At 36.2% G+C, this 13,189-nt stretch overlaps 1 protein-coding gene across 5 annotated transcripts in view; it reads right to left on the bottom strand.

The window, feature by feature from the left end:
• SPAG9 (sperm associated antigen 9) overlaps positions 1–13,189 on the bottom strand; it is a 161,932-nt gene that overhangs the window by 11,328 nt on the left and 137,415 nt on the right. For 3 of the 5 annotated variants that reach the window (XM_055407539.2, XM_055407540.2, XM_055407543.2), the window contains 8 exons: positions 10,473–10,691; positions 10,002–10,197; positions 8,337–8,462; positions 7,048–7,128; positions 6,312–6,379; positions 4,138–4,286; positions 2,996–3,167; positions 981–1,094 (listed from right to left, as the gene is read on the bottom strand). In XM_055407539.2, coding sequence (XP_055263514.1) covers positions 981–1,094; positions 2,996–3,167; positions 4,138–4,286; positions 6,312–6,379; positions 7,048–7,128; positions 8,337–8,462; positions 10,002–10,197; positions 10,473–10,691 — 1,125 coding nt within the window. The remainder of the gene's footprint in view (positions 1–980; positions 1,095–2,995; positions 3,168–4,137; positions 4,287–6,311; positions 6,380–7,047; positions 7,129–8,336; positions 8,463–10,001; positions 10,198–10,472; positions 10,692–13,189) is intronic. The other 2 variants (XM_055407541.2, XM_055407542.2) reach the window with 2 other exon arrangements.

The following is a 13,189-nucleotide window of genomic DNA, read 5'->3' as shown; positions in this document are numbered from 1 at the left end:
TAAAAAAGCCCACACGCTGCAACGCAGACCCAGCGGAGGCCCCCAAAATAAATAATTAAATTTTAAAAATTTTAAAGAAAATACAGCTGGGATTAAGAATTTAGGTTCTTTAGGGAATCCCTGGCAGTCCAATGGTTAGGATTCCATGCTTCCACTGCTGGGGACCCAGGTTCTATCCCTAGCTTGGGAACTAAGATCCTGCAAGCCATGCAGTGTCGTTGAGAAAAAAAAAATGTTTAGTTTCTTTAAAGGCTCAAAATGTAACACCATCCAGTCTTCCTCCTTTCTCCTCAAAATGCTGGTGTGTTTATTACGTTATTTTATCATGGTATTTTCAAATCGTTTTAAATTCTGATGTGTTTATTAAATTACTTTATAGCAGTTTTCTCAAATCCTGCCCATGAATTCTGCAACACAAAATCGCTTATATAATGAGTGATCAATGTAATGGAACACAGTATGAAAAACATATGAAGTACATTTTGTTCACATTCTTTTCAAATACAAGACAGCTTATCTTTTAAAGGCAGTGTTTGATGACGTCCTAAGTAAGAAATGTCTCCCACAACTCAAAAGCTAAATGGGATATTCTAAACTAACTGCCACAGAGGTATGAAAAACTAGGATATTAGGTAGTTAGGAAATGTTTCTGGATACTAGTATAATAAGGTTGAAAGAAAAACGGACTTTGACCATTATTTAAGGAAATAGGACTGTGATTCCTAAAATAAGAAAAACAGTTTTTCAAAATGAAAAACTTTTAACTGTAAATATTAGTTCTGATACATTTGCTAGAGTTTGGAAGTTTCACAGAAAGAGTGAAGGAACAATAGTTAGATCTTTGCCAACAGCTTGACTTTCTGAATTACCACAGGTTTGCCAGTTTAGTTCTATTATTTAGCTCAATTCCTTACACTTGAATTTCAGACAAGGCTATTCCCCACAACTCTTCTGTGACAGTTACCTAAAAACGTACTTACTTTCTGTCAATGGGATGGAGATAATGACACCATTTCCTGTTCCCACCCACAAACGATTACAAGACACCATAAGCGCTGTGATCCTCACAAAAGAGAAGCCCAGTTTTCCAGTACCTGTATGGAAGGAGGGAAAACACTTTATTGAAAAGACAGAGCAGAAGATGTTTTAGGTTCTAAGTCCCTCAGAGCAGCTGGACTAATATAATAGAGAGGATTGTGACTGGAGCTGGTTGGATATTTCCAGAAGTCACATCAATCAAGATCAACTCTCATATTATCTATCAATTAATCTGACAATTCACGGCTATCATCTATCAATCAATATTATCTGACAATTCATGGCTAATAGAAAAAACTCTAAAAGTGGCTAGCATTATATCATCATTCAGAAGGAAGATGATGTGGATTAGGAAATATGATGCAGAATTTACTTAAGGACCTGCAAAACCAAGCCAAATAAACCAAAACACAAAACAAAACAAAAAGCTCAACAAAAACAGTTTACGAGATTGGGAAAATTAAATGTTCTTCAGTTTTATAAGCTTAGAGAGTTCTTGCTTGCCTTAAATTTCTTTGCATAGGTTAAGAAATGATCTTTACTAACAAGACCTATACTCTTTCCTTTTTATATATTTGGGTCTAAAGTAACTTAGTACCATATGCATACAATTTAGGGAGAATTAATGCACTTTTTAATTTCAAGGGAACTTTAAACTGATCTTATTTTCAGGGATTTGAGAGGCAAAATTATTAAACAGGTGATATTAATACATTTAAGACAAACAACATTTAGTCATAAGTTTTACTTACTAGAAATGAGAGTATGACCATAGAATCGCAGTGTTTGAAGGAATCTTAAACAGTCTAAGCTAGAGATCTTTAACCTATGGTCAAAATATATTCCTGAAATTGGTTTGTGTCTGTGTTTATATATGGGTGATTCTAGGAAGAATCAGCTATCATCAGGTTTTCTGAGGGCAACGATTCTAAAAAAAAGTTAAAAACCACTGATGTAGTTCAACCTCTCTTCATAAAGAAATCATCTATGATGTTCCTAACAGCACTGGATTTGCTGCTAAGGATACTGCAAGGAATAAGCAGAGATAGTCTAAAGCCCCCTTTCATGGAGCTTTAGTTCTGCAGGGAGAGACAGGATGATGATACTGGTACAATCACAGTACTGATAAGTCCATAAAGAAAAAGTATAAGAGGGCCTAAATAAAGCTGGAAATAAAGATGAGGAAAGGTCTTTTATGGATGTGACATATAAAACATGACCTGAGAGCCAAGTAAAAAGGGACTAAGAAAAACCTCTCAGACAGAAGATATAGTACCACGTGAAGGCCTTGAAATGGGAAGGAACCTATTGAATTTAGGTCAGTGTGGACAGACCAGAGTGAGCAAGGAGAGCTGTCCATACCATTTAAGTTCTTCTAATAACGTCACAAAAAAATCTTACCTAAAGACAAGAATATACTCCATGGCTGGTATTACATAAATGGAGGTATGTCATGGTGATATTTGCACACTGGTTACTATGTAGAAAACTGACTGGAGTAAAGACAGGAAGATCAGAGGCTGTTGGTCATCTGAGGAGGAAAGGATGGTGACCTGGCCTATGGGAACAGTGGTAGAGATAAAGACGTAACTCATTTAAGGGAATTCCCTAGTGGTTCAGTGGTTAGGCTTGGCAATTTCACTGGCTGGGGAACTAAGATCCCAAGAGTCTTGTGGTGTGGCCAAAAAAAGGTATTACTGCTTTAAGATATACTGGGGGAAGACTCGACAGTTCCTGCTGATGGACTCGATGTGGGGAACAAGAGAGGAAGAGTCAAAAATGATCTTAAGTTTTTGTTAAGAATCACAGGGTAGATGGATCATCTGCCAACAGTTTCAGTGATAAGAGATCACTATTCCCGAGGCAACTTACTCATTGGTTCTACTCAGCATTTGAAATCATTTAAAAATAAAACATTTTCTTTGGTTGACAAAGATAAAATGCTCTGGACACTTACCTAGCATTTTGCTTACATAAGGTTCAATGTCCACATCCTGCAGATGTTGATAAGTGTGTGCATGATAGAGACGGAGTGTGGAATCCAAACGAATGGAGACCCACACGCCATCACCCACCCAGGCAAGCTGCCGCACTTGACTCTCCTTCCTGGGGTGTGCATCAAATGATTTCTAGAAAAGATTGTTCAATCACAATGTTAACTATCTAGGAGTTAGGGTTTAAATACTGTGCTAATTTGCACAATAGTTTGACAGACTAACTAACAAAAGAGGAGCCTAAATATTGTTTACTCTTATATACACTGTTGCTATTATCCCATACTGCAAAACTAAAAAAAGAAAGAAAAAAGAACTAAAGGATGTTGTGTAGACTATCAACTTATGAAAGCAATCTTGACACATTCATTCTATGTAACAGCATTCAACAAAAAGACTGAATTGGACCTCAGGATTTTGCGTTGTTCCAGAGCAATACATAAAATAAGATCCTATTTATAGTTAAATAAAAATGAACCTACTGTGCTGTATCTGTAAGTATATACCTGCATGTAAGGAATACATCTAAAAAATAAACACCAAATGGAACTTCTAGGTTTGTAAACAGGATTTGGGACAAATGGAGAACTTCTACCTTAAAAATTTCCTACTGTTTTTCTTTGAACAATTAGAATAAATTTATATATCGAGGCAAAACTTTTTAAAGACAACAATGCTAAGAGGTTTTTATTTTTACAACAAATTCCCACTGCAATATTATCCCTCAGTCTGTGACATATATATGGATTTGCCTGAATACACACTGAGTAGTAGGGGAGACTTGAGAGTTCTCCTCCCAAACCACCTCTACATGACTAAACATTTTAAGAACCACGTATTCAAGCAATACACGTACGGGTCTACAGATACTCAGACATACATTTAGACATTCATGTGTGAATCTTCCTTCCTTTGAAAAAAATCACTTCCCATACTCATAGTCAAAAGCAGCAAGAGAGATAAAGTACCATAGAAAGCTGAGAACTCATCCAGTATATCCCTGCAGTACCTCAAAATACACAGATTCAGAAAACAATTTCTAAAAAAGCTGAAAATAATTAAATAATATAAATTCAGTAAGTACAGAACACATGGGTTAACTTGCCTCTATTTTCATGGCCTTTGGCTGAACCACATAAATTTTGTTCCTGTAGCCACACCAAACTTTGTCGTGTACCACAGTCATGCATCGGATGGAATGGTGAGGTCGTCCAAGATCTAACAGGTGATAGTTTGACAAATCCCACTGTCCATCTTTAAAATAAGAAATAGATTGTGAGTTTATGCATGCCATCTTTTACTCAATTTTAACTCAAGAAATATTTTATTTGGGTGTGTAACTGAATTTATTAACAAAGCACCCCCAAATATCATGTATTTCAGTGTATATTTACAGATATTAATCCCAGGCAAGCTGTATATATTACAGATATATATATATATATACAGTGTATATATTACAGATATTAATCTATAAATTGAATCTGTAAATCAGATATAAATCAAACAGAGTTGAACAAGACCTCAAAGATCATATGGTCCAACCTGCCACCCATTACCTGGACCCCTTTGCTCTCAACAGAGGTGATGTGATAAGTTATTTTTAAGTTACCTGTTTACAAAAGTATTTAAAAAAAAAAAAAAGTATTTTAAGTATTAGAATGAATTTAAGGTTATTTTGGGCATAATACCGCTCTGGCTCACTTGCATTTTTGAAGTATCTTCTTAGGTAGAAGTCAAGGGCAACTCGCTGCTAAGGCTTTAGGAATTATGCATAACTTTAGTGATGACAAGAAATTCATTACAAATGAGAACCAACCACTGTAAGCTTGCTTTGCTTGATAATTTCAGGGAAGGAAAGCATACTTCCTCACAAAGCAGCTGTTTCATTTTAAGAAAACTATAATTATCTTAAAAATATTCCCCACACTCAGCTAAAGTCTGCCTTCTTGTACATAATCATTCATTAATCTATAGTTTTGCCTAATGGAAACACAGAATAAATCTAGTCTCACTTCATTGCTACTGCCCTGTCTTCTCCTTTCAAAACCAAGCATCTTTGGCATGTGTTTTGGACATATCAGTTTGTGGAACTTTCATCCTAACTCCATTTTGTCCAGATCCATTTCATGCTATCTTTCTACCAGAGTGGAGCAGGATCACCAGCCCTGCTCTGGACACTAACTTCTATGCAGTTTAGCATGTTAACTAACTTGTACTGAGTTTAATGTCACCCTTCAGGTAACTGTCACTCTTCACACAAATCTCCATCTATTCTTCGGAACCCAAATGTAGGACTTTACATTTATCCTTATTAAATGTATTTGGTCTTGCTCAGTTTTGGATTCAGTTTACCAAAACATTTATTATTCCAGTTTTCTAGGTTCTCCTATTCACTAGTTGAGTGACCATGAACAAGTAACTAAAATACTGTGCCTCAGTTTCGTCATCTACAAAATGAGGATGACAATAGAATCTTCTTCATAAGTTGCTATGAGGATTAAACTCAGATACCGTCTATAAAGGCCCTGAACAACGTAAAACAGAGGCCTCTCTTTTCGTTATGAAGTCATTAACCAAAAATCTCTAGGCACCTAAGTATCATTTACCTCACATTTCTTGAGGCTGCAAAAAGACATGAGACTTTGGAAAAGCCTTGCAAAAGTTTGAATTTAGTGGATCTACATTTTTATAATATTTCCCTGATCCACCAATCTAGTAGGAAGGAAATATCACTTCTGGATGATACATGTACCAAGGGATTCTATGCTCAGTTTCTCTAATTCACTCAATGCAGTTTTCTGACACCTTCTGTCTGCAGATGGTAGAAACACTGTTTTAAAGGGGAAGAATATAAAAAATGTGACAAGAAAACGATTAAACTTTACCTAATTAAAAATTCTTTTCAAGAACATTCCAAATGTAAGTGAATGCAAATTATTTTTAAAATACTGGACAAAAGAAAACATATCCTCTCACTAAATTAGGTCTATGACTAGAAAACAAATAAATGCTTCCATTGCACATTATTAAAGAGGACCATAAGGACTGTTTGCTCAGTATGGTAAACAAATTTTCACTGAGGTATATGATAAATGTATGCCTCCAGTCAAGCACTCACATATTTACTCATGTCATACATGGTTAGTATTCAGTTTAAAACTTTATTCTTTCTCCTATGAAATATCATTTCTTTAAAACATAAGAGGTCAATCTGTTTGAAAATGCTCATGCAAAGCAATAAATCAGTGCACATGTTATATATTCATAAAAACTCACCAACTCCTCTGTGAAAGATTGCAAGGGTACCATCAGCTAGGGCCACTAACACAATTCCTTTCACATGTCTGCAAATAGGAAAGGAGATTTTAGAACTCTCCATTTGGGAATACAGAAGACACCACATGCTACTGAACTAGTTCAGAGGTTCTCAGAAGGCCAATCTGTGATGTAAGGAGCTTACAGGAGAATCTAAAGGAACAAATTCTTTTCTTCATTGAGAAAAGTCTCCCTATGAAAATGTCAGTTGGATTAAATAGGAAGCATGAACTGATGTGTGGTGACTCAGCTGTTTCACTTTCTAACCTCCTCTCATTGCAGACAAAAGGTCCACAGACCAGAGGCACACACCTTGAGTAGAGAGTCAGCTCTGAGGATCTAAGAGACAAACTGACTTTTGACAGTCAACATACAGAAAAGGACTAGTAAATCACCCAATCAACATATTCACAAGGTATAAAGAATATTCTAAAAGAAATATCACGGGTTTTAATCCGTTTTCTCGCCAACAGACTAAAGAACTCTCAGTACAGTGAGGAATCAACCTGGCAAGTTTTCTCTTCTACTTAAAATTATCTGGTTTATTTTCTACTTTCACTCTCATTCATAAAAAGGGTTAAAAAAGACATGGATACTGATTTAGTCATGAAGTACATGTTAACTTTAATAGTCTTAGAATCTAGTTTATACCAAAATACATATTTTTCAAAGAAAGAATTTCTAAAATAAAACTTACACAATACTGAGAATCGAATCTTTAAGTTTAATAGAATGGAGACATTTCCTCCACTGGGCTACAGATGAATGGACATACAAACTGCAAGAACAAAATCAAGACTGGTAAGGCATAGAGAACACATCAAGTAGTTGCTTATATCTAATAATGACACAAAGTTTCTTCAAAAGAAAAGAAGAGTAACATAAAAATTTCAGGACAAAACAAGGAAAGGATAGGCCTAAGGCAGAGAAATAAGCCACTTAAGCAAACAGAAACATAAAAAGAATGAAAAGCCAGAACTAAAGCATGGTTAGTTTCAGATTACCGCATACTTCAGGATCCTTGGCTATCAATCTTTTTAAAAAAATAGTCCTCTTACTTTTCTACTATACTGAGCTATAAATTTCTGATAACAGAGTGGTTTATATCAGGGAGTGGCAAACTGAGGACAATAAGCCAAATCCAGTCATCTACCTGTCTTAGTACAGTCTGCAAGCTAAAGATGGTCTTTACATTTTTTAAAAGGTTGGAAAAAAAAAAAAGGAGAATATTTCATGACATACAAGACTTATATGAAATTCAGTGTTCGTAAGTTTTATTATTATTAGAACATATCCACACCAGTTCACTTAGGTATTGTCAATGCAGTGGCTGCTTTTGCACCACAACAGCATAGTTAAGAAGTTACTACAAAGATCATTAGGCAACAAAACCTGATATATTTCTTGTCTGACCCTTCACAGAGAAAACGTATGTCAAACCTTCATTTTGTAGTATTAGTCCTTTATGGAAAAGATGCACTAGTGATCTTGTTTAACCTTAGGAAAAGCACAAGTTTATAAGACTCTTCACACTACTACAAAGTGGAAAAGTCCTATAGTGTTTATCAACTCCTAAGCTTTTAGACTGTGATTTGTCCTTGTTTTCCCAGAAGTTATGTTTAAAACTGGGCCTTTCTGCAGCCAGAGATTTTTTTAATCCCTTTTATTTCTTGAACAACTTCTGTTGTTCAGGATCTCCTATTTCTAGATCACCCAGATTTTAAAGTTTACTTAACTTTTTTCCCAAGAATATTATATGGAGGGAACATCCTATGACAAACATATGGTTTACCACTCAGAACCAATGCAAGTCCAAGTCCAATTTATGAGGTAGCTGCAATGTAACTTCAAAATTGTGTGTATATAAAACTCTTCACTTTAATAGGCACTTCGTATTTGTATGTAGCACATTTTAGTTATCTTAAGATTTCTAAAGGAAAAGTGAAAGACTAAAGATTTCTAATATTAAAAAGAGTTGATACCTACCAACCATTTTGAGCTCCAAGCCACATAGTTGGTAAAAGGCTACTCATTTTCTGGGCTTCCTCTCTCACCAGGTCTTGTTCATTTGGCAATACTGATATTTGATCTTTATATGCATCTGAGTCATTACTGGAAAAGGTGGGACAAAAGGAAAAAAATCTTATTGTGTTTAGCTACAGTTTTCAGGAATTGATAATTTCTACATTTTAGTTTATTGTTAAAAAATAAATTCCAGTAAAGCCAAAGTTAAATGCTTAAACATTTCAGAGACAGTGAGAAAGGGAGGGAGGGTGGAGGGAAGGAAGGCAGGCAGGCAGGTAGGCAAGGCAAGGCAAGGCAATGGGAGGCGGAGGGGAGGGAGAATAAGAAAGAATGAAAGGTATATAAATATATATATTGCAGCAATTGTACCAGAAGTAACACTGACATACTAGGAGGCTCAAGGTACAGATAAGGGAAATAAGACACAGTAACGAAATATAGCAGTTAATAGCCAGACTAAAGTTAAGGTTCTCCCTTATAGTTATCTTGAATTTTATGAGTTTCTTCTGTGGGGAGAGGAGGAGGAGAGATGGTTTGTTTTAAAACTACACATACATACATAGACACACAGAGACACAGACACACACACACACAGACAAACACAGGAGGGTTAATTATAAACAATGTTCTAAAATAAATAAGCTGAAACATGCTTTTATTCTACCCCCCAAAACTTTATTTCTTTGGACTGTCAGAGGACATTTAGTTAAAAAAAAAAAAGCATAACTGGGCTAGCAAATTCAAAACAGACAAATGAATCAGTAAGTCTAAAAAGATGACTTTATCAGTTTTCTATAAGGCCTAGAGTAGGCAAGAAAGGAAATTACACAACTCTTTCTTTTGAAGGAAAAGTCTGAAACAAATTATTTTCTAATAAAATACTTGCCAGAAATCTAAATTCAAAAGGTCATTAAAACCCACATGGGAAATTTAAATGGCCAGTTTTGTGGATAGAGTGGGCGCAGAAGTGGGGATTAAAATAATGAGTTATTAACAGATAGAAGACAGTGAGTACAATTTTTTTAAAAATACACAGATATTTGGTATGGCTTTTTAAAATAATTGAGAGAATGACATTGAAACATGTATGTTGTCATATGTGAAACGAATCAGCAGTTCATGGTCAATGCATGATACAGGATACTCGGGGCTGGTGTGCGGGGATGACCAAGAGGGAGGATAAAGGGAGGAGGGAGGTGAGAGGGGGGTTCAGGAGGGGGAACTCATGTACACCTGGGGCGAATTCATGTCAATGTATGGCAAAATCAACCAATATAATATTGTAAAATAAAAAAAAAAAAAAACAAGAAAAAAAAAAATTGTACTCACTGTCTTCTATTCTGTTAATAATTCATTATTTTAATCCCCACTGACTGGTAAGCATTTTGACTAATATACTTTATAAGCAAGACTTTAAGTTGGAAGGAAGAGAGAGCAAATGGGGGAAAAATATGTCTAGAGAGAATGCAATGTAAGGAGCAGACAAAGACATAGTGGGAATAAGCAGTAACACCTAAATCTGCCACAACAATGTCAATTAGTAGGAATATTTTGGCTGCTTGAGATCATTTTGGCTCCTTTTACATGTGCACTCTGGTTTCCTAAGTTGTTTACCCATTTTTATACCTTGACTGATATACTGGTGTGAGGTCTTCTGGGATTTGAACTCCCAAAGGATCTGTAAAAACATGCTCTGTGTACACGCCAGTCTGGGAGACATCCACAGTATCTTCAGCTGATCCTGCATTGCCTTCTGTAGCTTCAGTTGCTTCTTCTGCTGTTGGAACATTTTCATCAATCTCACTATTTTCTGTTTCCTTTTCTAAAAAATAAATAAAGCATGCTAACCATTCCAAGTTTGAGCTTTTCTTCAATCACTTCCCCCACCCAAACCCCCTCTACAGAATTCCACTCTTACCCTCCTCTTCTCCACATTATATAATAAAATTGAGGATTCTTGATTTCATTTAACAATCACAGCAATCTCTTTCAAGCTCTTTCATCCCTGTTACTTTAAAATCTAAGTTAAGTCCATAATGAGTCACCTGGGACAGGCTCAGACACTATACAGATGGTATCTAAAGAAGAAAAACATACCTGGCGGTTTTTCCATCACTGGAGAAGTTTCATTGGTATTAGGGGAAGTGGCAGCTGCTGTCACACCTTCTGCAGAACAACCAACTACCGTGATGCCTCCCAACAGGCTATCTGTCTCTGCTGAGCTATTGCTTGTCATGCTTCCACATAAAGACGCTTTGTCTACTTGTCCGGATTCTGAAAGCTCTTCTCCTGCAGGGTAGTCTGTTTCTCGGGCTCCTAAAGTACAAGATAAACCTTCTTTAAACAGCTCAGTAAACTTCTATAAGTAGCATTTTCTCTATTAAGGCAACTATAGGTTTGAAATAAGAGTAAAGGTGAGACAAATATATATGCAAATACACTTATTTACACAAGATGGTAAATAAATTTTATTTAAACTAATTTAAACTCAATTCACAAATTGAGAAAGTAGTTTAAAAAATTAAGATAATAAATGCAACAATAATAAATAATAATTAATGCAAGCACAAGTAAACCAAAATATGTCAGAAATGTATTTCTATTCTTAATATGAGTTCTTAAAGCAGCCAACTGAGATTAACAATAAAATATAATTCTGACAAGTCAGCAAAAAATTTTTAAATTATCACTATTTCTATTTCAAATATGAATTTCTGCCACTATTAAAAATTAATACAGCCTAGGTGTATATAGTGCATTAAGATATTAGTAACACACTTAAAAACTAAGCATTTAACATTAAAAAAGTCTTTTCAGTTCTCTTTATTTAGAAAGCTATTCTTAACCATATCACATTAAAAAATTTTGTTGTAGTAAAATATACATATGTTGTTGCTCAGTCACTCCATTGTATCTGATTATTATATATTATTATTATTATGGGGTATATTATTATACCCCATAACTGCAGCTCACCAGGCTTCCCTGACCTTCACTAACTCCCAGAGTCTGCTCAAACTCCTGTCCACTGAATCGGTACTGCCACCAAAACATTTCATTCTTTGTCATCCCCTTCTCCTCCTGCCTTCAATCTTTCCCAGCAACAGGGTCTTTTCCAATGAGTTGACTCTTTACATAAAGTGGCCAAAGGATTGGAGCTTCAGCTTCAGCATCAGTTCTACCAGTGAATATTCAGGGTTGATTTCCTTTAGGATTTACTGGTTTGATCTCCCTGATGTCCAAGGTCTCTCAAGAGTCTTCTCCAACACCACAGTTTGAAAGCGTCAATTCTTTGGCACTTAGCCTTCTTTATGGTCCAACTCTCACATCCATACACGACTACTGGAAAAACCACAGCTATATGGACTTTTGTTGGCAAAGTGATGGCTCTGCTTTTTAAAACACTGTCTAGGTTTGTCATAGCTTTCCTTCCAAGGAGCGGAAGTCTTTTAATTTCATGGCTGCAGTCACTGTTCACAGTGATTTTGGAGTCCAAGAAAGTAAGATGTCACTGTTTCCATTTTTTTCCCATCTATTTGCCATGAAGTGATGGGACCAGACGCCATGATCTTAGTTTCCTGAATGTTGAGTTTTAAGCCAGCTTTTTCACTCTGGTCTTTCACCTTCATCAAAAGGCTCTTTAGTTCCTTTTCGTTTTCTGCCACTAGGATGGTGTCATCAGCATATCTAAAGTTATTGATATTTCTCCCCATAATCTTGATTCCAGCTTGAGCTTCATCCAGCCGGTATTTCAGATGATATACTCTGAATGTAAGTTAAATAAGCAGGGTGACAATATACAGCCTTGACACACTTCTTGCCCATTTTTTAACCAGTCTGTGGTTCCGTGTCTGGTTCTGTTGTTTCTTGACTTGCATACAGATTTCTTAGGAGGCAGGTAAGGTAATACCAGTATTCCCATCTCTTGAAGGGTTTTCCAGTTTGTTGTGATCCACACAGTCAAAGGCTTTAGCGAGCAGAAGTAGATGGTTTTCTGGAATTCTCTTGCTTTTTCTATGATCCAATGGATGTTGGCAATTTGATCTCTGGTTCCTCTGCCTTTTCTAAATCCAGCTTGTACATCTGGAATTTCTCAGTTCACATACTGGTGAAGCATAAATTGAAGGATTTTGAGCATTACCTTGCTAGCATGTGAGTTGAGGGCGATTGTATGGTGGTTTGAGCATTCTTTGGCATTGCCCTTCTCTGGGACTGGAATGAAAACTGACCTTTTCCAGTCCTATGGCCACTGCTGAGTTTTCCAGATTTGCTGACATATTGAGTGCAGTACTTTCACAGCATCATCCTTTAGGATTTGAAATAGCTCAGCTGGAATTCCATCACCTCCTCTAGCTTTGTTCGGAGTAATGCTTCCTAAGGCCCACTTGACTTAGCATTCCAGGATGTCTGGCTCTAGGTGAGTGATCACACCATCATGGTTATCTGGATCATTAAGACCTTTTTTGTTTAGTTCTTCTGTGTATTCCTGCCACCTCTTCTTAGTATCTTCTGCTTCTGTTAGGTCCTTACCGTCTTTCTGCCCTTTATTGTGTCCATCTTTGCATGAAATGTTCCCTTGGTATCTCTAATTTTCTTGAAGAGATCTCTAGTCTTTTCCCATTCTATTTTTTCGCATTGTTCACTTAAAAGGCCTTCTTATCTCTCCTTGCTATTCTCTGGAACTCTGCATTCAGATGGGTATATTTCCTTTTCTCCTTTGCCTCTCACATCTCTTCTTTTCTCAGCTATTTGTAAGGCCCCCTCAGACAACCATTTTGCCTTTTTGCATTTCTTTTTCTTGGGGATGGTTTGGT

The sequence above is a fragment of the Moschus berezovskii genome, chromosome 20, assembly GCF_049115385.1.
Source record: "Moschus berezovskii isolate FMDL1 chromosome 20, NW_MosBer_1.0, whole genome shotgun sequence".
Taxonomy (NCBI): Eukaryota; Metazoa; Chordata; class Mammalia; order Artiodactyla; family Moschidae; genus Moschus; species Moschus berezovskii.
The sequence above is the reverse complement of the archived record's forward strand: the minus strand, read 5'-3'. Positions and strand labels throughout refer to the sequence as shown.